Source organism: Bufo gargarizans, chromosome 6 (genome assembly GCF_014858855.1).
Source record: "Bufo gargarizans isolate SCDJY-AF-19 chromosome 6, ASM1485885v1, whole genome shotgun sequence".
NCBI lineage: Eukaryota > Metazoa > Chordata > Amphibia > Anura > Bufonidae > Bufo > Bufo gargarizans.
This window is the reverse complement of record NC_058085.1, coordinates 63,263,523-63,288,503: the sequence shown is the minus strand read 5'-3', so window position 1 is coordinate 63,288,503 and position 24,981 is coordinate 63,263,523. Positions and strand designations below refer to the sequence as shown.

At 46.7% G+C, this 24,981-nt stretch overlaps 2 protein-coding genes across 5 annotated transcripts in view; one reads left to right on the top strand and one right to left on the bottom strand.

Moving 5' to 3' along the window:
* Positions 1-9,104, top strand: part of TMEM94 (transmembrane protein 94) — a 114,042-nt gene extending 104,938 nt beyond the window's left edge. For both annotated transcript variants that reach the window (XM_044300009.1, XM_044300008.1), the window contains exon 32: positions 8,342-9,104. In XM_044300009.1, the coding sequence (XP_044155944.1) occupies positions 8,342-8,414 (73 nt within the window). In that variant the 3' untranslated portion in view covers positions 8,415-9,104. The remainder of the gene's footprint in view (positions 1-8,341) is intronic.
* A 6,226-nt stretch (positions 9,105-15,330) lies between these two features.
* CASKIN2 (CASK interacting protein 2) overlaps positions 15,331-24,981 on the bottom strand; it is a 41,406-nt gene continuing 31,755 nt past the window's right edge. For all 3 annotated transcript variants that reach the window (XM_044296970.1, XM_044296971.1, XM_044296969.1), the window contains 6 exons: positions 22,947-23,057; positions 22,746-22,847; positions 20,215-20,353; positions 17,785-19,254; positions 16,322-16,565; positions 15,331-15,899 (listed from right to left, as the gene is read on the bottom strand). In XM_044296970.1, the coding sequence (XP_044152905.1) occupies positions 15,809-15,899; positions 16,322-16,565; positions 17,785-19,254; positions 20,215-20,353; positions 22,746-22,847; positions 22,947-23,057 (2,157 nt within the window). In that variant the 3' untranslated portion in view covers positions 15,331-15,808. The remainder of the gene's footprint in view (positions 15,900-16,321; positions 16,566-17,784; positions 19,255-20,214; positions 20,354-22,745; positions 22,848-22,946; positions 23,058-24,981) is intronic.

Below are 24,981 nucleotides of genomic sequence, written 5' to 3'. Positions count from 1 at the left end.
GCTGGTCTGGACATCGAGGGAGCATGCTGAGCAGATAAGTATTGCCCAGTCCCTCCCCCTCCCTCTGTGTCTGTTTGTCTGTGGCTACCTGGGTGAGCTTGAAGAAGGATCCTGATGGGGGCACTTTCTTCATTTTGGCACTGGAGTACTGGCATCTCTTCCCCCTTAAACTGTGGGCTTCAGCGCTTCTCTCGTCGGGCCTTGGCTGCTGCGCTCTCTCAGCGCCCGCCAGCAGGCCGCTCCTCCATGGCCTCGTTAACCCCTGCAGCACCACGTGAGGGGAGTCGGGGTGTTTGTTTAAATCGCGCGCGCGCTTATTTTCGCGCATATTTTCGCGCCATAATGATGCGTTCGGGGGGGGCGGAGCCTCGGCATGCCGCTCTGACTCTCCTTACACCGGAGACTCTGTTTGCTCACGGCCGTGCAGCTCCTCATCTCTCTACACCGGAGACTTCTGCTAGCGTTGCCTGGGTGGTAGGAGAACAGCTTGCTCTGCTCCTGATCTTTGCAGCAACTGGTAGGAGATCTTTTACTGTGGGGTTCCATCATGCCAAAGCCTGGGGCACTTAAATCTGCCAAGGCCTCCTCTCAGGCTCTTTTGGGGTCATGCAAGGTGTGCCTTCTGCCTTTTTCTGCCTCTGGCACCTGTGACTCGTGCCCTGCTCCTGAACAGGATCAGCCTCCTTCTCTTGCTCAGCCCAGTCCTCCCTCTGCCCCTGCGGAACCGGCGGTACCCGCCTGGGCTTCCGCCATGTCTAATGCGGCAGCGGATCTGGCCCTAGTTGCCAAGGCAGCCATGTCCTTCATGGAGCGTATGGCAGCTACTCCAGTGGCGTCCACCGCTCCATCTCCTCTCAGTGATTCTCACAGGGGGCGCCTGACGTCTAAGAGGCAGCGTGAGCGGCAGCATTCCTCATCGGATGACTCCGCTTCTCCCCCCACGCCTTGAGGCATGCCCGGTTGACTCTCCCTCTCGTGGGGAGCGCAAATCCGAAGGGGAATTGTCCGGATCGGACGAGGCCACGGAGTGGGAACCCCTGCCTAAGCTTTCCACCATGGTATCCGAATTGGTGGAGGCTGTCCGTGACACTTTTAATATCCACGGAGATTCCACTCCCTCCACTAGTCGGGAGTTCTCCCTCTTTCCACCCAAAAGGCCTGAATCCGCGGTGTTCCCCGTTCATGAGGAATTCACAGCGGTCATATCAAAGGCTTGGGGCTGACCCAATCAGAAATTTTCGGCCACCAAGCGCATGGATACGCTTTCCGCTTTCCCCTCTGACTCGGTGGAAAAGTGGACTTCTTCCCCTAAAGTAGATCCTCCGGTGGCCAGGTTGGCCAAGAACACGGCCCTTCCTGTCCTAGACGGTTCCTCCCTGCAGGATGCGGTGGACAGACGCCTGGATTCACTTTCCAAGTCCATCTTCCCTGCGACCGGCTTTTACGTCGGCTTGGGTTGCCAGAGCCCTTACGGCGTGGTTGCGGCGCCACCACCAGGATCTGACGGAACAGGGCGCCCCTGCAGACACTTTGGAATTTATTCTCCAAATGTCTCAGGCTTCTAAATATCTCTGTGAGGCTTCAATGGATATCGGTTCCCTATTTGCCCGTATTTCGGCCCTCTCGGTCATTCAGCGTAGAGAGGTTTGGTTGAAGGTGTGGGATGCTGATGCTTCTTCCAAGCGTTCCCTCGCTAACCTTCCCTTTGAAAGATCTAGACTCTTTGGAGCCCAGTTGGACGAATTCATTTCTGCCGCAACGGGGGGCAAGAGTACTCATCTGCCTCAACCCAGATCCAAACGGCCCTTTCGATCTCTGGCTTCAGGGTTCTGGGGCCAGTCCTTTCGTCGCTTCTCCACGGCCAGGACGTCTTCGTCCTCGTCGGCTGGGGGATCCCAGGAATCCCGCAAGAAGCCTTTCTTCAAACCCCAGCCCTCTTGGCGACCACTGGCACAGTCAACCCGTCCCCCTGCTCCCAAGCAGCCCTCCGCATGAAGGGGTGCCCCCACCCCTCGTGGTGGGGGGCCGTTTGCTCTCCTTTCAGCAGGTCTGGAGGGCTCACGTTCAGGACGCCTGGGCTCTGGAGATTGTGACGTCCGGTTACAAATTGGAGTTCGCGTCCAGCCCGCCGGAACACTTTTTCCCGTCTCGCGTTCCGGGGGGATCCAGCCAGGGCCTCGGACCTCCTTTTGGCGGTCTCCTCTCTTCTGGACCGGGGTGTCATTTTTCCCGTTCCCCCGGAGGAACAGGGAACAGGTTTTTACTCAAACCTGTTTGTCGTTCCGAAGAAGGAGGGGTCGGTGCGCCCGATACTGGATCTGAAGCTTCTGAACAAGTTTCTAAGGGTGCGGAAGTTTCGCATTGGAGTCCCTTCGCTCCGTTATTGCTTCTCTGCTTCCGGGGGAATTTCTCGCGTCTGTGGACATTCAAGACGCCTACTTACACGTCCCGATTGCGAAGTCTCACCATCGCTTTCTGCGTTTTGCCATCTGGGGTCGTCATTACCAGTTCGTCGCCCTGCCTTTTGGGTTGGCGACCGCCCCTCGCGTTTTCACCAAGGTTTTGGCGCCTCTCATGGCGCTTCTTCGCACCAGGGGCATCTCGTTGTTGCCCTACCTGGACGACATCTTGATAAAAGCCCCGTCTCTTCCACAGGCCGAGGACAGCGTCTGAATTACCGTTCAATCTCTAGAACGGTTCGGGTGGCTGATCAATCTACCAAAATCCTCTCTGCACCCTTCCCAGAGACTCTCCTTCCTGGGGATGATTTTGGACACCTCGAGTTCTCGGGTGTTTCTTCCGGATTACAAGTCCTCTCAAATTCGGAGGGCGGTGTCGCTCCTTCTACAAGCTCCTCGTCCCACCATTCGGGAGTGCATGCGGGTTCTGGGCCTTATGGTCGCCTCCTTCGAGGCGATTCCGTATGCCCAGTTCCACACTCGACCGTTACAACAGTGGATTCTTGCCCTATGGGACAAGACCTCTCGGGGTCTGGACGCTCCCGTCCGCCTGTCCCGGCACGTTCGGTTGTCTCTCCCCTGGTGGCAGGCCTCCCCGAATCTCTCATCAGGGAGGTCCTTCCTTCTGTTCTCCTGGACGATAGTCACCACCGATGCCAGCCTCATCGGTTGGGGAGGCGTTCTCCGGAACCTCACAGTTCAGGGGGTCTGGTCGATGGAGGAATCCCGTCTTCCGATAAACGTTTTGGAACTAAGGGCGATCTTCAACTCCCTCTCCCACTGGACTTCCCTCCTTGCGGCTCGGCCGGTGCGTGTTCAGTCGGACAATGCCACGGCTGTGGCCTACGTCAATCATCAGGGCGGAACGCGCAGTCGGGCAGTGATGTAGGAGGTGGCGAGGATCCTCCTATGGGCGGAGTCTCATGTTCCAGTGTTGTCGGCGGTGTACATTCCGGGCGTCGACAACTGGACGGCGGATTTTCTGAGCCGCACCAAGGTGGATCCGGGAGAGTGGTCCCTACATCCGGAGGTGTTCGAGGACATCTGCCGCCGATGGGGCCGTCCGGACGTGGATTTAATGGCGTCCCGGCTAAACAACAAGGTGCCGGTGTTCCTGGCCCGCGCTCGGGACCCAAGGGCGTGCGGAGTGGACGCGCTGGTGTCTCCTTGGCAGCGATTCGACCTCCTCTATGTCTTCCCTCCACTTCCTCTGTTGCCGAAGGTGCTGCGCAAGATCGAGGCGGAGGGGATACCGACCATTCTTATCGCTCCGGATTGGCCTCGCCGCGCCTGGTTCTCCAACGTCGTCCGAATGCTAGCGGACGTTCCGTGGCCTCTTCCCGACAGAGAGGATCTTCTATCTCAGGGACCGCTCTTCCACCAGAATTCACGTCAGTTGCGTTTAACGGCGTGGCTATTGAGACCTACATCCTGAGGAAGAGAGGCTTCTCTGATGCAGTGGTGAGAACCATGATCAGAGCTCGAAAGCCGGCTTCTTCGCGGATCTATTATCGCACCTGGAGGGCCTATCTAACCTTTTGTGAGAAGTCGGGTTTTCCGCCGCTTCGTTTCTCTGTTCCGGTGGTGCTGGCCTTTCTACAGTCCGGCGTTGAGGTGGGGCTGTCGCTCAGTTCTTTGAAGGGTCAGGTTTCGGCCTTGGCGGTCTTTTTTCAACGGTCTATTGCCTTTTTGGGGCCTGTGAGAACCTTCCTGCAGGGGGTGGCGCATTCGGTTCCTCCGTATGTTCCTCCCTTACCCCCCTGGGATCTTAACCTGGTCCTGCGCGCCCTTCAGGAGGCGCCTTTTGAGCCTCTGAGGGAGGTCTCCCTAGTCTTCCTCACCTGGAAGGTGGTTTTTCTGGTGGCCATTACCTCCATCAGGAGGGTTTCGGAGCTGGCCGCGCTTTCCTGTCAGGAGCCTTTTCTGGTCTTCCACCAGGATAAGGTGGTGCTACGGCCGGTTCCTTCTTTTTTGCCCAAGGTGGTTTCCCCGTTCCACCTTAACGAGGATCTTGTCCTGCCCTCTTTTTGTCCTTCTCCGGCGAACCCCAAGGAACGTGCTCTCCACTCCCTGGACGTCGTCAGGGCCCTGAAAGTGTATCTGGGGGCCACCGCCTCCTTTCGTCGTTCGGACTCCCTCTTTGTGGTTCCCGAGGGGTCTCGTAAGGGTCTGGCGGCTTCCAAGGTTACTGTGGCGCGGTGGATCCGTTCCGCTATTGCTGCGGCCTATCGCGCTCGTGGTCAGGTTCCCCCGTCGCGGATTACCGCTCACTCCACAAGGGCAGTGGGAGCTTCCTGGGCCAGACGCAATCGCGCCTCCGCCTCCCAGTTGTGTAAGGCTGCCACTTGGTCGTCCTTGCATACGTTCACAAAGTTTTATCAGTTGCACTCGCTGGCCTCGGCTGATGCTGTCCTCGGGCGCAGGGTATTGCAGGCCGTGGTGCCCGTTTAACGGTTGGACGTTTTTTCTCCTGGCGGTGTTGGTTTTTCCCACCCCATGGACTGCTTTTGGACGTCCCATGGTCTGTGTCCCCCAATGGAATGTACGAGAAAAGGAGATTTTTGTGAAACTCACCTGTAAAATCTTTTTCTCGTCTTTTCCATTGGGGGACACAGCTCCCGCCCGCTTTTTTTTGTTTAGTTGGTGTGATGGTTTCCATTGTGGTTTTTTCAGTTCTCCTTCTCCTACTGCTTTTGCAACGACTGAAGTCCTCCTGGAGGTGTCTGGGGGTATAGCCCGAGGAGGAGGAGCTTCGTTTTTGCATAGTGTCCCTCCTAGTAATACCTCTAATCTATACCCATGGTCTGTGTCCCCCAATGGAAAAGACGAGAAAAAGATTTTACAGGTGAGTTTCACAAAAATCTCCTTTTTCTGCATGCAAAGCCACATGGAAAAACTGCATGTAATCCACATTGTGTGCAGTTACCCTAAAGCAGGCATGTCCAAACTGCGGCCCTCCAGCTGTTGCAAAACTATAACTCCCAGCATGCCTGGATAGCTTACAGCTATTAGGGCATGCTGGGAGTTGTAGTTTTGCAACAGCTGGAGGGCCGCAGTTTGGACATGCCTGCCCTAAAGGTTATTTCCAGATATAGAGGAGATAATGCTGATCGTGGATTTGTTTTAAAGATTAGAATGTTAGCTTTCAAACAAAACCAGGCCCATATCTATCTTTTACAGAGCCCAAGATATGAAGGCTTAAAACATCACTCCCTTACCCTGCAGCCGGAACTCTGCTTAGGTTGAACTGTTAAATTATTTTTCTGAAGCCCAGGCAGAACTTGGGAAAAACTGGTAGAAGTTTAAAGGGTTACACAGGCATACTCTTCCGCCCAATCTGCATTGGTCATTTATCGTTAGCAGGGTTAGGATATCCCCTCAAGATGGTTGGCGTTCATCTAATTTGTATAGTCATTTTTGGGTTTGTGTTTATGCTGGTGTTCTTTCACATCAGATTTCAGTAGCACGCTTAATCCCTTCGCTGGAGCGATGGGCAAACGTGGCAGGCGTTATGGCTGGCCTCCGCTGTTTCAAACAGCAGAGACCCGCGGTGAATTACTGCGACTGGCAATAATGCCGATCAAGTGAGATCACGGCATCTAAAGGGTGAAAAACCCGGAAGCTCGCACTTCTGGGCTTCATTGGCTGCAGAGGATGCCAGCAAGATGCTGGTTATTGAATTCAATGCCTTAGGTCTTGCTAAAGAGGCTAAGGGTATTGAAGCTGCAATTCTTTTGGGCAACATAAGAAATTAGCAATTCTGAGAAATAACTGGATGTAAAAAAATCCATGTAAAAAATAAATAGGATTTTGTAGGCTCAAACATGAGCTTCAAATCATAACAAAAAAGTTTAAAAAAAATCAAAATTATAAACATCATGGGTTTCACCGTGACCGAAAACACCCATACTATTAAAATATAAATATTTAACTAATACAGTGAATGGCGTAATAGAAAAAAGGATCAAAATGGCCAATTTGCCATTTCTTCATCGCGCTTCTCACCCCAAAAAATGTAAATGTGAATCAAAAAGTCAAACACTCCAATATGGTAAAACTAAAGATTGTCCCCCAAAAATGAGCCCCCACATAGCTCAGTAGATAGAACTATAAAAAAGTTCAGAATATGGTGATTTAAAAAATTTTTTTTTTTTCAAAGTTTGAATACATTTTTACACTATTTAGACATAAAAACATATACATATGTGGTATCGTTGTAATCGTATTGACCCAGAGAATTAAGGGGACAGGTTTTGCCTTAAACAGAACACTGTGGGAACAAATCCCGTAAAACGGTGGAGGATTTTTTTTTTCCCAATTCCACCCCATTTGCAATTTCGTCCCTTCCCACTACATTGTATGCCATATTAAATGGTGGCATTAGAAATCACAACTTGTCCCACAAAAAATAAGCCCTCATACAGCTATATGAATGAAAAAAAAAAAAAAAGGTATGGCTCAAGGAAGATGGGGAAGAAAAATAAAAACGAAAAACAAAAACCTTCTCGTATGCTAACGGTTAATTATTCCACAAAGTGTAAACACAAAAAAAAGTGATTGGCCCACAGAAAATATACACCACGATCTCTCCTTCTGACCAGCCACCTCCCAATTGCATACACAATTGGGAACAAGACTTGGGTCTTACTTTTTCTCCAGAACCAAGAAATCGATTATTTGTACACAAATCCTCCATAGCTAGTAACAAACAAGAAGCGAGGTTTAAAACCCTCTCTAGATGGTACAGAGTCCCTACAAAACTACACTATTTTCCCTGCAGTTTCACCGCTTTGCTGGCGTTGTGGGGGAGCTAGGGGAACAATATTACATATTTTCTGGGAATGCCCAGCTCTTGCCAGTTTCTGGGCGAGGGTATGGCGTATCGCATCTACATTCACCTCCTATGACTTACCCAAGACGCCAGCCTTTTTCTCTGCTCCATCAGTGCGAGATTCCCATCGCTACCTATAATAAATCAGTGGTACGACATTTGGTCAACGCAGCGAGAGCGTGTATCCCTTGTAGGTGGAGACAAGTATCTGCTCTCACAATCGCAATGTGGATTAACATAGTGCAGGAGACTGAGGATGGAGGATCTAACCGCGTCACTGAGAAACACAGAAAAAAAAAGTTCATTAAAACCTGGAAAAGTTGGATTGACTTCCATAACTCCCAAGCATGCAGACTATTACTATCATCGCACTGAGCGGGAGATAGTATGTTTAGAGTTTGAGAATAAGTTACTGAGGTGGTTATTGTAATATCCTATTATAATTCCCTCCCCCTTTTTTTTTTTTTTTCCCTCCCCTTTCCTCTCTTCCATTTTTCCCTTAGTCTCGATTCCATACCTATTTACCTGTCCTGTTTTACATGTTTAGGGTCCATTCACACGTCCGTTGTTTCTTTCCTGATCTGTTCCGTTTTTTTTTTTCGGAACAGATCTGGACCCATTCATTTTCAATGGGTCCTGAAAAAAAATCAGACATTGTGCTGTCCGATTTTTTTTTTTCAGGACCCATTGAAAATGAATGGGTCCAGATCTGTTCCGCAAAAAACGGAACAGATCAGGAAAGAAACAACGGATGTGTGAATGGACCCTAAGATCTATGCTGAGACTCCATTATCTTGCACTAACACCATAGATCTACCTATCCAGGTGTGTGCTATACAACATTCTGCACCATTTTTAGAGATAATCTTTCAAAGAATATTTTATTATGTTCTATTGGATAGGTGTCCTTGACACTTGTTGGGCTGCGTCCCACACTTACTCCGTTTGCTTATTCATAAAAATGCTAAATCTTAAATAATTTACAAAAAAAAAAGAAAATATACACCATAAAGTTTGATTCTTAATCTTTTTTTAATTTTCTTTTTTGCAGGGTTCGTGTTCGTTATCAGAAGCGACAGAAGCTTCAGTTTGAAACCAAACTGGGCATGAACTCTCCATTTTGACTGCAAAATATGTCTTGTGGGGGGTGTCTTTGCTCCCACACCATCAGACATGAGGGAGGAGGACAGAACCAGTATAACTATCTTCCCATTTGGAGAGATGCTGCTGAGTTTGCCGTTTTATATCTCAAAGCCGGCCATGACTGCTGGCGCTTCCTCCACCTCCTGTGCCTCCCGTCTCCCTGCCTGTTTACAAACAATTAGCAGTTGGAGAAGTTACCCCATTACTTTTCTTTACCTGGGCTCCTCCCCATTGCACTGACAAACTAAGGGAGGGATAACCGGTTATGATTTCTGGAGGAATGCCCCGTCCTGACACATCATGCATGGTTAGCCCTGCTGGCGCAACGCTAGGGTCTTCTATTGCCGTTCTTCAGGCCTCTGTGCCATATGCATGACTTAACTAGAATGGGAATCTCTGAAGTCCTTCCTACGACCGGACTGCGTCTCACTTTGCATCTAGGCACAGAATGAATGGGGAATTTGTTTTTTTTTAATTTTATTTTACATGATGTATATTTTCTATCCAGAGGGTGTGATTTGTTACTGAAACATGTACATAAAACAAGGAATCAAGTCTCTGGTGCCTGTAAAAACTACTGAGAAGAGGCTTGTTTCCCTAAAGGGGTATTCAGGTATCACAAAATTGGGTATATTCATTGTATAATAAAAAATATGCAATTTTCTACTTGACTCTGTGTGTCAATTATCCATGGTTTTCAAGATCTCTACTTCTTGTCATGGAATAGGAACCATTTTTGTTTACTTCCAGAAGGTGAAAATCTGCCCTGGCCGTGCATATATTAAATTATTATTATTATTTTTTTTGCGGAATCTGGAATTCCTCTTTAAAAAGGACCCGTCTCCTCTCCGGACTTGTTTATTTTTAGTAACGACTTAAATTCCCCATGTAATAATTCTGGAGCAAATATTCTAATGTCTCTATGTTGTGCCATTCCTCTATAATTCCTGCTAGAAGTGTATGAATTAATTGCCAGCAGTCTGCAATAAAGGTCCATCTGGGTGTTACCAGTTAGGGGTGTGTCCCTGCACAGTCTGACACTGGCAGTACTGATTTGGATAGTGTCAGACTGTGCAGGGAGACACCCCAACTGGTAACATCTAGCTGGACCTTTAGTGCCGACTACTGGCAATTCATTTGTTAACTTCTAGAAGGAATTATAGAGGAATGGCACAACACAGTCATAAGAAGAGATGCTCCAGAATTATTATATGGGGAATGGAAGTCGTTACTAAAACAAACTATTTCCCGAACTCTGGTTCGGTTCCAAGGTACCACTTGGAACCGAACTAGAGTTCAGGAACTGTTTTTTTTTACAGTACAAATTAACTTATGAAGTTATTGCACGAACGCGAAGCAATAACTTCGGCTCATCGGAGCCAATACATTCTAATACTGTACAGAGCTCCAGTTTAATGCGAATCATGAAACATCCAAGGTCCATTCGCTCATCCATAGTGACAGGCCCTCTCTAAGGGCTCATGCACACAGCCATTGATCGGCCGTTTCATGCATTGGGGATCGTAATTTGTACATGTAGTACAAGTGAATGGGTCCACATCTGTGAAGCGGGGTGCACACGGCCGGTGCCAGTGTATTGTGCACCATCTCCTCACCATCCTGTATACCCTAAAACGGTGTTGGGTTCCCTTACCACTCTACGCTTCCCCAGGATGTCAAAGTGGGACAGGGCATCCTCGCTTCCCTGTTATTTGCCAGCCATGAAATCCTCCCCCCTCCACTCTGCTGCTACCTGTGTCCCAACTGCTGAAGAGGTAACAGTACTTGTTTCCTTGCACATTGAACAGGGTCAGGAACTGAAGAGGAGCAGGGACTGGAGCAGCTTCAGAGTTAGGGCTGTTTCACACGAGCGGATGTCATGCATGACATCCGCTGCGTGAAAGAGTGCCAAGACCCGATGCGGACAGCAGAGACACGGAGCAGTAACATGACTGATAATGCTCCGTGCCTCTCTGTGACCTCTTTACTACGAAATCACAGTGAGATAAAGTTGTCGCTGTGATTTTGTAGTAAAGAGATCACAGAGGCGCATGGAGCATTATCAGTCATGTTACTGCTCCGTGCCTCTGCAGTCTGCATCGGGTCTTGGCACTCTTTCACGGAGCGGATGCCACGCACGGCATTCGCTCGTGTGAAACAGCCCTTAAGTTACTTTGGTATATAATTCAACATGAAAGACGAGTTACTTTTGTAAATTACTTGGTTACAGATATGCTCCAGTTGTGAAATATTCTCTTTAAGTCTTTACAGTGGTGCCCCCTGGTGTTTAATCTGTATGGTAATGTGCACATCCACCTACTTAGGTGGCAGCACATGCTCTGTTCCCACTGTAAAAAATTACAGGGGCAATAAATGGGGAGATCTCTTGATCCATGTGAGGTGCAGGGCTGGTTCTAGTTTTGTTGCAAAGAGATTGTCATGTCTATATGGTGTCTGATTTTGTATTTGATTATTTATATTTTTTTTTTACATCAGTAACCCCATTAAGTAAAGCTACTTTATTTTCAACCTGTTCTGGACCTCTGCTCCTCTCCAGAAACACCTGTAATGCAAAACATCAGCAGCAGTGACAGCTAGTAATCCTGGCTGTATGTTACAGCTATCTCAAAGTTACCTTGAAGGGGTTGTCCCACGAAAAGTATTCTACAGTTTTCAAACCAGCACCTGGATCTGAATACTTTTGAAATTGCATGTAATTCAAAAATTTGCATAGCAACTGAGTTATTCAATAAAATGTATCTGGATAGCGCAGTGGTTCTCAACCTTTCTAAAGCTGTGACCCCTTAATACAGTTCCTCATGTTGTGGTGACCCCCAACCATTACATTTTTTTCCTTGCTACGTCAACTAATTTTGCTACTGTTATGAATTGTAATGTAAATATCTGATATGCAGGATGTATGCCAGTCTATTACAAGGTGTTGGGTAGTTCTGTAATTGGCGCTGTGTTGTGGGGGATCTGTGGAGGGCGCTGTGTTGTGGGGGACCTGTGGAGGACGCTGTTATAGGGGATGTGTGCTATGACACATAGGGCCATGAGGGGGGCCAGCATAAGACATATAGCATCTTATGCTGGTTCCCCTCATGTGTCCTAAACTGCGCACATAACTGTCTTTGCGTGTAAAGTATGTTACTCCTGTGTGAAACAATCTCTCTCCTATTTGTAGCGCTATACTACCCTTCCTCGTGAGATTTCCCTACCTCCTGACTTCCTGTCGCACTGCTAATGACGTGAGGAGGCGTTGCTGAGTTTTGACGATCTGCGCATGCGCAAACCGACAGTTTATGGAAAATCTCAGCGGAGTTCAGCTTCACACCGGGACACTGCGCATGCGCAGGAGAGCCTTAGTAGGGAAATATTGCGGCTAACACCGGCCAGCGAATGCGCAGTGTCCCGGTGTGAAGCTGAACTCCGCTGAGATTTTCCATAAACTGTCGGTTTGCGCATGCGCAGATCGTCAAAACTCAGCAACGCCTCCTCACGTCATTAGCAGTGCGACGGGAAGTCAGGAGGGTAGGGAAATCTCACGAGGTAGGGTAATGTAACGCTACAATCGTGCAGCCCTAATGGGAAGCCTCAGACGACCCCCCGGAAAGGGCCGATCGACCCCCAGGTTGAGAACCGCTGGTATAGCGCCACCTGCAGTTTTTTGTTTTTTTCTTATTTCTTTGTCTTGCTCACCGAGAAGACCGCACATGCTCAGTTTCATCTCTCAGCTGCCTCGTGAGCTGTGATAGGGAGAGCTGAGACACGCCCCCTGAGCTACAGCAGAAAAGACACTCCCCTTGAGCCATGAATGGGGAGATCTCTGGATCCATGTGAGGTACAGGGCTGGTTCTAGCTTTGGTAGAAAGAGATTATCAAGTACTATATGTCGTCTGATTTTCATTTTTTACATTAATCATACGTTTCTTCTACTAAAATTCCTAATCTGAACAAGATGATGAACATTTTATTCTTTACGCTCTACCGATGACCTTGTGGAAAGTCATGTCTTTCCTGAGGCTGTTGTGAGGTGGACATAACACGCCAGGATCAGATTTCATCCGCTTGGAACAAAGACTGTTCACAAAGAACTGAGGAGCAAAAATATATCACTGGTTAAATAAACCACGAGACGCAACTGTAGCACCAAGATCAAGTTAAAAAACAGGGAACAGATTTACCTTGCCAAACAGAATAAGGAAGAAATAACGTTCATACCTCAGAGTGTGTGCAATGTGCCCATCTAAAAAATGTAAAAAAGCAAATTTTAAAGGGTTGGTGCAGCCTTTACTATGTGATGACCTATCCTCAGGATATCCTAGCTGATTGGCTGTAGTCAGACACCACGACGATCAGGTGTAGCTCAGTCGCCAGCACTACACAACAACATCAACCTTGCAGTGGAGTGAGCTCGTTACTACAGTGCTGCAAGCGCTTAACAGTACAAGGTTGACAGAGCTACAAGCAAATCAGTTGATCGGCGAGGGTGCTGGACCCCTGCCGATCAGCTGCTGAGGTCTATCCTAAGAATAGACCATCATTTAGTAAAGGTTGGACAACGTCTTTAACCTCCCCTAGAAATAATCATACAAACATTAGCATGATGTAAGTCACTCTAAATCGCAGCGCTCAGCTCATAGCCTGAGAGAAAAAAGCCTCTCAGGCTATGAGCTGTGCGCTGCGATTGGCCAGCGCTACAGCATGGGAGAATGAGACGCCGGCAGGTTCCCCTGGGTGGAGCCTAACTATGAAAATACCGGAGGCTATACCGGGAGAACGGAGCGGCGCCCAGGTATAACAGTAAGTGCAGGGAGATCCCTGGGCGCCGCTCTCCATGTCTGTATAGTTAGTTTAGATGTTTTATTCTAGTGAAAGGTCCTCTTTAAGTTCAACTGACGATCCCTTTCTTCCCTCAAGAGGGGGAGGTCAGAAGGTCCTTACATGGATCAACCTCTGTTCTGCTGACCCAAACCCACCTGATCAGTGATCTATGAGGCAGTGGGTTCTAGCCAGACTATGGGCCATCCTGTCGCAAACTCACCACATCATGTGAATCGGACAGAAGACCTCCATCTGGGCTGGATCTCACCGCATAATGGATCATATGATCTATGATACAGCAAGTTTGGCTCAGCAGATCCAGACTGTTTTGCAAAACACACACACACTAGTCATGCTCAAACACCTTCTCCAAGGTCCTCTGCCCTAGGAGGTGCTCCTTTAACCTACTGAACATGTAGTGACTGCGGTCATCAGCCGTGAACATGGTTTCAGTGAAGAATCTCAAGTTTGGGTGACATTCATATTGTGCAGTCCAGTGAGGATTGCAGTGCCAATCATTGTACACCGGGGAAACAAAACAGCAGCTACGCCAGCATATAACCCAGGACAGAATCAGACTCTGGTGTTAAGGACACATAAAAGCTTCTTTCACACCCCTTTAGAGCCAGTCCTTCTAAGTTGGTGAACCTAAGCTTGAATCGAGGTGTAGGGGTGCGATATCTATTGTCTGCCACTTACAATGTGGCTGTAACCACTCTGCCGAGACAGTTTAAACACACCTAATAGCTTTAGTCATACAAATGCAATCAACACCTTACCTCCATGATTGAAGCACAAGACACCAGTGTTTAATGTCGGAGAATTCTCGTACAAGCCTTTCAAATTGAGTCAGTCGGAAGACTAGCGAAACGTCTTCAAGAAAAATAAAAATACAGTACAGTTCTGACTTATTACTACTGATATACCATGACCTGGATGAAGGAAAACCTTCACAGACACACTCTAAACATGTCATGACATTGTGAGCTCACAGGAGGCATTTATGGGGTGAACAAGTTTGTACCATAGACCTAGGAAGGAGGGTCTGCAAATCAGCTGTTAACAAGTTCTTCCTCTAACGCCACCAGATGTAAGGCAGCTATCCTATAAGTCAATGTTAAACAGACCTCGAGACATGACTTGGATAACAATCAAGCCAGCACCTCATCTGCAGATGGACGTTTCAGGGCGATTTCCCCTCATCAGAGCAAAGCAGAGGGTACCAGCTTAACTGGGTGAGAGGCCTAGGTCAGGATTTGTGGGATACTATATCTCCTTATGGAGTGATACCCTTATGGTTGAACATTGACTTGTAGAGCTGATTTGCATATCGCTTCCCAGAAGTCCAGAGAAGCATTTCCTGGCCTATAAGACTCCTCACACTGGTTAGGCGAGCTCTCCATAAGGAAATACAGCATCCCACAAATACCACAGACCGATGTATTGCAAAGGAGCAAAAATCATGGTGGCCGTCCTGAGCATATATTCATTTACTACAGATTTAAAATGCACATAGGTCAGTTTAGGCTGCAGAATTTTTTCACAGACTGTGGTTAAGTTTTTTCTTACAATCTCATCTACTTTGTTGGTACTGTATAATGCTATGGATTGGCTACAAGTAAATCCGCAGTGTATATGTCCCAAGTGGACAATATAATAAAAAATATGACATTTAATGGAAGTACATGAAGACCCCCCTCAATTTGGCATGGGCCAAGCATGCACTTCTACTGACATAGGAATATAAGCATAATATTGGACAAATCCACCAATTTTGGAGAAAACAATTTACTATGATTTGGCCAATTTATAGCACTATAATATACAATACCATCCGCACTGTGTCATGTGGGAATTGTAGTAACAAATAGGAAAAATTCTATATTTTTGTGATGATTTGCAACCAATTTTTGTATGGATAATGACTAGATGGTCCACCCAATGGTTCCTAATCTAGGTTATACAACACTAAAACTAGATAGCGTATGCATCAACCGCCATAGTGATGCAAACAGGCTTAAATGGTACGTAAAGAACACAACGTACTGCATCACAAAGAGCACGGACATATTCCGGTTAGTAAATATATATTTATAGAGGTTTATACATACATATATATAAAATTACTTTAAAATAGACTTTTCTTACAAAAAAAAAAATCTAACATTTACAATTTCATTTAGCAATGAGAGAATAATACAGTTTAATCAAACTGATATTGGTGTGGCAGTACATAGACAAAGCTTGGGGCAGGGGCATTAGCTTCTTTGAGATGGTTATTTCATACATTAAGCAGTACGAGTAATTTAGAACTAGAAAAATCCCTCTGATCAATGCATCAGCAGCAACAAGGCTCTGTCTATGGGGAAAAAAGTGTGGAAAGGGGGAATTAGCGTGCCGCTCAAAAGTTCTCAATCCGAACCAGATTTAATGGCGGTGACTGGTGTGCAATAGGTGGAGCCACAGCTGGTGAGAAGCCCGATGCTAGCGGAGCTGTGCCGTCATGCTGTCCCAGCTAAAGTGCCAAAAATATGTGAATAGGCCTTCCTCAGTCCAACATGGCTTCCAGCTGCTCTGCAAGGTCATCAAACATTGTACTGATGTCATCTAAGATGTTCTTCGTCAGAGGAGCAGGGTCGCTGATAGGAGAAGACAGACATCATTGTTATGTAGGAGTCTACATACGCAGGTTCCCATGTGTGTAGCAATAGGAGGGGTCATCAATATGAAATCAGCGGGAGTCCAAATCCCGAGACCCCCGCCAATCAGCTGTACCAAGAGGCAGCAGTGCTCTGTGAGCGCTTAGGCCTTTTCCTAGGCCATGTGACGTCACGTTCATCGGTCACGGGGCCTAGGCTTAGCTCAGCCCCATTTAAGTGAATGGAGCTGAGCTGCGATACCAAGCACAGCCACCATACTGTGCTTGGTAAGCCGAGTGCCTTGGCCTCAAACAGCTGATCGGTGGGGGGTACCGCAAGTCGGGACCCTGCTGGTCTCATATGGATGAACTATCCTGAATTATAGGTCATCAATCCCGGAGAACCCCTTTAACATGATTTACCTGATACTTTTTTCTATCGGTTCTCGGTCATCTTGGGTTTTCTGTAGTGAGGTGGAATATCTTGATGGTCCAAGCTGTGAGCTACCCGTGCTCTGGGAAGGCACCTTATTCCATTCCGTAATGACAGTGCATGGTTCGTTTGTCCATAAAATTGAATTTGTACTTGGGGGTGGACCATTTGATCCCCATGAAGGCTTCTGCAAAACCTGCTCAGGGCCAGAAATCACCAAGTGCGCCTGAGAGCCTGTAAATCCATAAAAGAGACAGTTCATGATGAGGAAGGTTATAACTGCGTATGGAAGCTACGTACATACTATACATGTCCTGAAAAGGATGTAAACCAAACACAAGGAGACCAAGTCCATGAACGACAGCTGCCATATTACTAATTCTAAAGCAGGTATTGTGTCTCCTCAAAGGGACAGTGGAGGAGGGGGATGCAGCTGCAGCTTATCACATACAGCCACCACCTACTCGACTGTGACCAAATACACCAAAATGTTGTCTACCAAACTATTTCTCAGCTGATAAAAACTCTACCCAAGATTATTACAGGCCATAAATTGATTACCGTATATACTCGAGTATAAGCCGACCCGAATATAAGCCGAGGCCCCTAATTTTACCCCCAAAAAATGGGAAAAATTATTGACTCGAGTATAAGACTAGGGTGGGAAATGCAGCAGCTACTGGTAAATTTCAAAAATAAAAATAGATACCGTACCAATAAAATTACATTAATTGAGGCATCAGTAGGTTAAAGGTTTTTGAATATTTATTTCAAAGAAAAAGAATATGGTATCAACAATAACTTTAACAGTACAAAAACCAACTAAAGCGAATATTCGATTTTTGGCAAAATACCAGTTCATGCGAATTTTTATGCGAAAATTTGAATGCGATTTTTTTTGCGAATTTTCGCAATCAAGACCTAGACTCGAGTATAAGACGAGGGGGCTTTTTGAGCACAAAAATATGTGCCAAAAAACTCGTCTTATACTCTAGTATATACGGTAATGGTACTGATGGTCTGCCAAAAGATGGGGTCCATTTTAGGCTAGAGGTCATTCATTTAAATGGAAGTCATGCAATGTCATATCACTTATACCGCTACTACACGGACTAGTAGCATCCCCCTGTGGTCACAGGAGGTCACTAAGCCCGGGCTGGCATAATAAGTAAAAAAATTAGAGGGTTACTTTAAAATTTAGAGTGTGTATAAAAAAGAAATTCAAATGCATTTTTTTAATTTAAAGGGAAGGTTCGGAAGACGTCATCGTGGTGGTCTAGAACAGAGGGGCTGTGGCCATGTGCTGTTTTCTGACTTGGTTTCTTCCAAGTAAATGGAAATGTACACGTGGCATAAAATACAAACAGCCAGATTGTACTTCTCTTCAGCAAACACTATAAATGACAGTCAAGCAATTAATACTACAATACTGGATACTGACTGGATACACTACCTGTTTTTTCTACCTTCTCCCTTGGAGTCTCTTGCATCTCTCTTCTTTCCAAACCTATAGGACCTTTCTCCATCTTGGCCAATCTGTTCAGAACAGTATTTGGTGCTGGAGGAGCACCTAAAGTGCTTGCTTCGGCTGGTGGGGGGTTAGTGGGACTCTTCTGACTGGCTTCTGGAGGGCTGCCTGCCTCTTTGTCTTTGATCTTTGGCCTTCTCTTCACTGTATCAGATTCAATGAGGTTGAATTCCAGCTCCACGTTGACTTTGGAGCCATGAGTCCCAGGTGGGAATTTAGGATCAAGATTTGGCTTAGGACTTATAAGGGGTTTAACTCCTATTGGTGCCTCTTTTTTAGTTACTGGACTCTGTTGGGTTTCACAGCTAGATTGTGAATGCGCAGGAGTTTGTGGCTCTACCGCCGAGAACAGTTCTGCCACCGTAACAAACTCCGCCCTGGCTGCTGGCGGTTTGGGCCTTTGTTTGATGGTAAGGTTTCCTTCCTCGGCAAAAGGAATGCTCTCGCTAGAGCTATGCTGTGAGGAGATACTTTCCTCTTTTTTGTCCTCTTCTTTTCTTGCTGCAAGTGGCAATGATAATCTAACCTCAACGCCAGCGGCAGACTCACTCACCGTCCTTCTTCGAGCCCCGGAGTTCTCCAAGGCTTCTGCTTTACAAACCTCCACAGGTTTAAACTCTAGCTGTCCCTCCAGATTTGCCGCTATGCTTTTCACAGAGTTATCTTCAGCAGAAGTGTTGCCTTCCGCACTAGACATAGAACTTAGTCTCTTAGGAGGTGGAGGGGGTGGTCCCTTCCTCCGTGCCCGTACAGCAAAGGATTGACTCCGCTGGACTTTTTTTACTGGTTGTCCATTTGTGAGTGAGCTACGACCTGGGCGACGAGTAAGCGTAGCATAAGAACCCAGTGCCACTGAGCCTGAAGTGGGAGTTTTCTCTTCCTCCTCTGGCTCGCCGTCGGACAGCGCATAGCGGCATTCACTCAACGAACGTTTTTTCATAGAGGGCTTGGGAGGAGGTACAGGCGGTTCAGGACGGACAGGACATCCATTTGCAACAGTTGGTCTTTGCAATTGGTCCGCTCCCTCTGGCAAATTCCTTTCTGGTAAACTGGAGTCCAGAACTTTATAGTTATTGAGCGCCGGAGCTTGCTGAGTCATGGACTCTTGAGAGTGACCCGAGCCCTGGGAACGAGAACTAATACTCTCCTGACTATACGAACGCCTCCCTGTACACAGCACCTCACTGCCTTGTGTTAATGCACTCTGGAGTTCCCGGCTTAACTCCACATTTTGGAAGGTTTGAAGCTTGGGTGTGATAGGGGGTTCTCCATTTTCTAGAACGGGCTTGGAAGACAAGGAACCCGGTAATCTGGATCTTAAGGTGCCCCCACTTGTGTATCCCTTTTGGAGATCAAGCAAACGTTTCACGCCCAGAAGCAACTTCTTTTGGTGCCCTGAGAAACAGAACAAGAGGAATTTAATTAACGTAATAAATTTACTACAGTATTTAAAAGGTAGTCTGTCAGCTTCCAAATCACCTTTACATTAAGCATATGGTCTTGTAGGGGACGAGCAACAAAATCAGAAACAGGCCTTTCTTTTTTATATTTGCAACTAAAATACAGATAAATAAAAAAAATAATTTTTACGCAAATTAGGATGGCAGTGTACCAACGCTTTTCCAGTATCCGTCCATCCGTCCAGCATCGCCCCCTCCTGGTTAATTGACAGTGTCAGGCTTCCCTTGTGTTATCGCTGCCAATCAGTCTGCACAGAAGAGTGGAGAGGGGGAAGGGCTGTTCTGAGCAAACGTAGGGCTCATGCAAATGAACGTATATTCTTTCCGTGTCCGTTCAGTTTTTTTGTGGACCGTATGCGGAACCATTCATTTCAACAGGTCCGCAAAAAAAAAAAACCAAAAAAAAAAAAACAGAAGTGAATTCCATTTCCGTATGTCCGTTCAGCAAAAAAATAGAACATGTCCTATTATTCTCCGCATTATGGACAAGGATAGAACTGTTCTACTAGGGGCCAACTGTTCCGTTCTGCAATATACGGTCCGGTCGTGTGCATGAGCCCTTAGACTGATCAGTATGCGAGATTTCAGAGCCAGCAGCAATGACGCAGGGGACGCCTGACATGGTCAACCAACCAAAAGGGGAGGCACTTTTGTGTTTCTACTGGTAGAGCGATGGTGTGGTCCCTTCCAAGGTGTAGTCATGCTAATAGGCATCCAAATAACGTGCTCTCTGGATTTCAGGCACATAATATCAAAAGAAAGGTACGTTTCTGTTTCAGTGTAAATCCTCCTCACGACCATATGCTTACTTTAAAAGCGATTTTGGAGCTGTCCTTTCATATCCACGCAGAATCAGTCACGAAAATCCCATTATTTTATCCCCAAGCTCTTTTACCTAGGCTGTGAATCCCAATCTCTTGCAGTTCCTCCCAGGTCAGTTCTGTCACGCTGCTAAGAGATTCGTATCCATTCTCAGACAGCTGCTTGTGGTATTCAGGGAGCCCCAACTGAGAAAGCCAATCCCACAGGTCTACCTAAACGAACATATGGAGACACTCTAAATACGCAGAAGAACGCAACAAACTTAAAAGAATCACTCTGGATAAAGCGGACGAGCTGTTGCGCCTGGGAGACAGAAAGCACCAAATCTAGAATTCTAGTAATGCTTGGTCCCCTCGGGCCTGCATGTCTGGAGTGCTCCTTAAAATAGAAATGACAAAGTAATAGCGCCTCCTAGTAGTGCCAACCACACACTGCACCATTAGCACCTACACATCTCCGCTTCCTGCATGCCGCTTCTCCTTTCTCTGACCAGAGGATAGAACTCTGTTCTCTTCATCAGAAGAATGACTGTTCTGTCTTAAAGGGGCATTCTCGTTACATCAACTTACGGCCTAGTGCAGGGATCAACCACCTCCTTGAATCTACAACTCCCAGAGTCCTTCTTTACAGTTACAAAAACTGCCAAGTACGTGTGCATGCTGAGAGTTGTAGTTTCACAGCAGCTGGAGTGCTGAAGGTGGTTAACCCCTGCAGTGGGGGATAACCATTAGATCAGTGGAGGTCCAACCATCTGAATCCCCACCAATCATGAGACTCTGGGCCCCATACCCCGGGGGCCCTGCAAAATGAATGAAGCAGCAGGTCAAGCATCCACACTGCCACTCCATTCATCTCTATGGGGAAGTTGGAAATAGCCAGGCACTGGACTTTGTTATCCATAGAGATGAATGGAGTGGCTGTAAGAATGCTCAACCTGCCGCTCTGCTCAACTGGGGGCCCCAAAGGTTAGGGGGGCCCCCATTCACAAATCCTGTCTATAGGAGATTGCTTTATGTAAAGGATGTTTCGTCATGTCTTGGTCCTGCTGGTTGGGGCTCATTCAGAATGGCATTCGACGCCTAGACTTGCAGGTTACACACCCCTGATCTAAATAAATCCTATGATTAATTTCTTAAAGAGGACCTGCCAACGCGCCTGACTGTTCTGTTTTAATAGCTTCATACATTCCCCATGTAATAATAATTCTGGAACATCTATTCTTATGGCTGTATGTTGTGTTGTTCCTGTATAATTTCCACTAGAAGCTATGAATGAATTGCTAGCAGTCTGCAGTAAGGGTACAGAGGGGTGGAAACCAGTTGGGGGCGTGTCCATGCACAGACTCACTCTATCCAATCAATGCTGCCATTCTCAGACTGTGCAGGTACACCCCCCTCCCCCAACTTGTTACCTCCCCTCTGTACCCTTACTGCAGACTGCTACCAATTCATTCATACATCTAGTAGAAATAATAAAGGAATGGCACAACATACAGACATAACAATAGATGCTCCAGAATTGTTATTACATGGGGAAGGCATGTAGCTATTAACACAGGCATGTCGGGAATGGTGTCCTCTTTAAAGTATATCTTTATAATGGCTTCTGATACAGAGCTCCAGGTACTCTGTGTTGGTGTCCTTTGTGCCAAATTTATCAAATGGCACACGTCGTTTGTTAAATTTGGAGCACCGTTAAACCTAACATTTTTGTCTAGAAATGCTACTCCGGTTTTTCTATGCCACCACCCTACTGGACTAAGTTTATTTTAGTTTTTTTCACCACCTTTTAAAAAAGTCCCAGTGATAAATCTAGAGTAAACTCATGAACACTGCTAACCACACTCGCCTCCCCACACTCTTTAAAAAAAAAAAAAAAAGAAAAAAAAAAACGCGGAATAATTTTTGATTTGGAATAGATTTGGAGCGATGTTATAGAAAACCATAGGTAGATTATATATACCCTATCTGACTAATTGGGGACCCCCAGCAATCCTGAGAACGGAAGTCCCTTGTTCCCGTTCTGATGAAGCAACAGGCCGAGCATGCGCCCTAGTTCTCAATTCATTGTCTATGGGACTGTTGGAGTACAGCGCTTGGCTATTTCGGGCAGTCCCATGGAGAATGAATGCTGCGGCAGGGAGCATGCTCGGCCTGTTGCACCATCAGGACAGGAACATGGGATCCCTATTCTTAAGATTGGTGGGGGTCCCAGTGGTCAGACAGAGGCCAGTATGCTGTGGATCGGGGGATAACTTGAGTACTTTGAACCATCCCTTTAAGAAATTAATCAGCACAGAATTTTTGGTTTTACCTAAACACTACATATATGATAATGAGGTGGAGATTTCCTTTGCTTTACGATTTAGCTGTAGTTGATCTTGCGCTTTACGTTTTTTCCTCCTCTTACTTTCCCATCTGTCCTTCTCTACTCTGTTTTGTGGAGCACTGTCCTCCATTCCTAGGTCGCAGTTTCAAAGGCTCGCCCCCTCATACAGTATTACAATATTGGGGACTCCAAAAAGCCATAAAAAGTGTTTTTTTCACTAAATGTGGGGGTTGTTGCGCCGGCGTTAAATCATGTTAGAGTAAAGGGCAATCTCACTGGTGTTTTTTGAGGAAGTCCGTCTGCAACACTCAGCCTGCCAATCTCAGTGGAAATTTTCTTTCTGTGCCCGGGTTTTGTGACACCGATTGCTGTGAGATCCTACAGAAGGAAGGGAGATAATTACGAGTTTTGAAAAGGATGGCTGAAGAAGAGGACAGAATTATGGATCTGAACCCGACATTGTATCATTGCCCTCACCTCCGGGGTCATTCGGCTGATTGTTGAAAGGTCATAGCCGGCAGATAAAAAGTTCCCGACGTACATGTCTAGCTGGAAACTCCGCAGCCAGCAATAGATAAGCTCTGCGTCCTGAAGATAAGTCACATACAATAGTTATGACAACACGCAAAACACTCACGACTGTCTAAAAGAGCCAAACAATGCCTTATGATGGTTAGAAACTTTACGCCTACGTATAATCTACATAAAAGGTGGAGAAACGCTATAAATTACACTGCATTACTTCCCTTATGCTAATCCTGACTGACAGCCTGAATGACAGTAAAGAACTAAAAAAAAAAAAAAAAAAAAAAAAAGGAAGTTATTCCAGTCCTAAGGGATCTTGAAATCCCACAGGGGATATGGGCGTCAACAGAAGTGGGATAGTGAAGGCTGAGGAAATGGTAGAATTGGGTCAGTGAAGGAGTCAAACACCTGGACGTCAGTAGTTAGAAAATGCGACAGACCGCCGTATGGTGATGCAATCGCACCAGTCTGACGGTAAGTGTCCGTGAGATAAGAGGTGATTAGCACCTCTCCCTTAGTCTTAGGTATAGTATATTCAATACATGGATTAGAAGCGTAATTGGAATAGTTTGATGGAAACAGGTTTAAGAGAAAGGGGACTCACCGGTCCCAGGTAATAAATAGATAAGTGCTCCAGTGACAGATAAAATCAGGATAATATAAATATAATTACAGAGAACCTGGGGATCAATATTATTAATGTAAATAGAATGAGACAAATAAAATGATCAAATATAAAATAAAAAAGTAAAAAATTGTACAATCTGTATGCACCCACTTTGCTGGGGGGTAGTCAGCAGGATAAAGCTCAAGACACCTGTGACTTTAAACCTCCCTGGCCAGGATCGCATGGAGAGGTCTGAAGGATTGATGGCAGCAAACTTCTGGAGGCTTCTGGTCAATCCCTTTATTTCAATAAATATATGGCTCAACGCGTTTCGGGGACAGTATTCCCCTTCCTCAGGAGCAGGTGCAAATACATAGACATACAATACAAAGTATGGCATAAAGGTACACTGGATACATACCAACTATTTATTGCTATGTGGCTATTCTCTACATGAAAAGGGTGCACTATAGCGCCAAAACCGGAAGTGACAGCCTGGAACGCTAGAGAACCAGAAGCGCCGAAAAATCCTTACTTCATGAAAATACCAACTGCTCCTCCTGTTCGGTGCACTCCAGCTTGGAGCGCATCATTGCCCTTCTAGTATTTCCGGTGTTCTAACAAAAATCCATACTTCGTGAAAATACCTTACCCCTCATGACTTTCGGGGGTGTGCGCCTCAGCACAAGTGCACTACCACGGCACGGTTAAGTTAAAATTATAGGGAACGCTTACTCACAGACACCGCGTGTGCTCCCTCAGGGGTTAAGGAGATCTGACAGTCTTTTCTCCTTACCCTCAAACTGCGCATGCGCGGATTGTGAAATCTCCTAACTCTCACAAGGGTTAGGGTTATGCCCTCCAATATGCTGCACCCATCACCCACCCCCCAGATAGCTGATAGTGCTGGGAGCAAAAGGAGATTTCACAATCCACGCGTGTGCAGTGTGAGGGTAAGGAGAAAAGACCGTCAGATTTCCTTACCCCTGAGGGCGCATGCGTGGTGTCCGTGAGTCAGCGCTCCCTGTAATTTTACCTTACCCGTGACGTGGTAGTGCACTTGCGCTGAGGCGCACACCCCTGGAAGTCACGAGGGGTAAGGTATTTTCACGAAGTAAGGATTTTTGTGAGAATACCGGAAATACTAAAAGGGCACTGATGCGCTCCGAGCTGGAGCGCACCGAACAGGAGGAGCAGTCGGTGAGCTCCAAGCCGCAGCACATCGGGCAGGAGGGGAGGCAGACAGTGGCTCACAGGGGAAGTGGCCACTAGAAGGGGACACAAGTAATATATAAACGTATGTATCAAAGCACTATAGATTCTAACAATATATAGACATATATGAGGACGTAGGAATCTAGACAAACATAACAAAGGTAA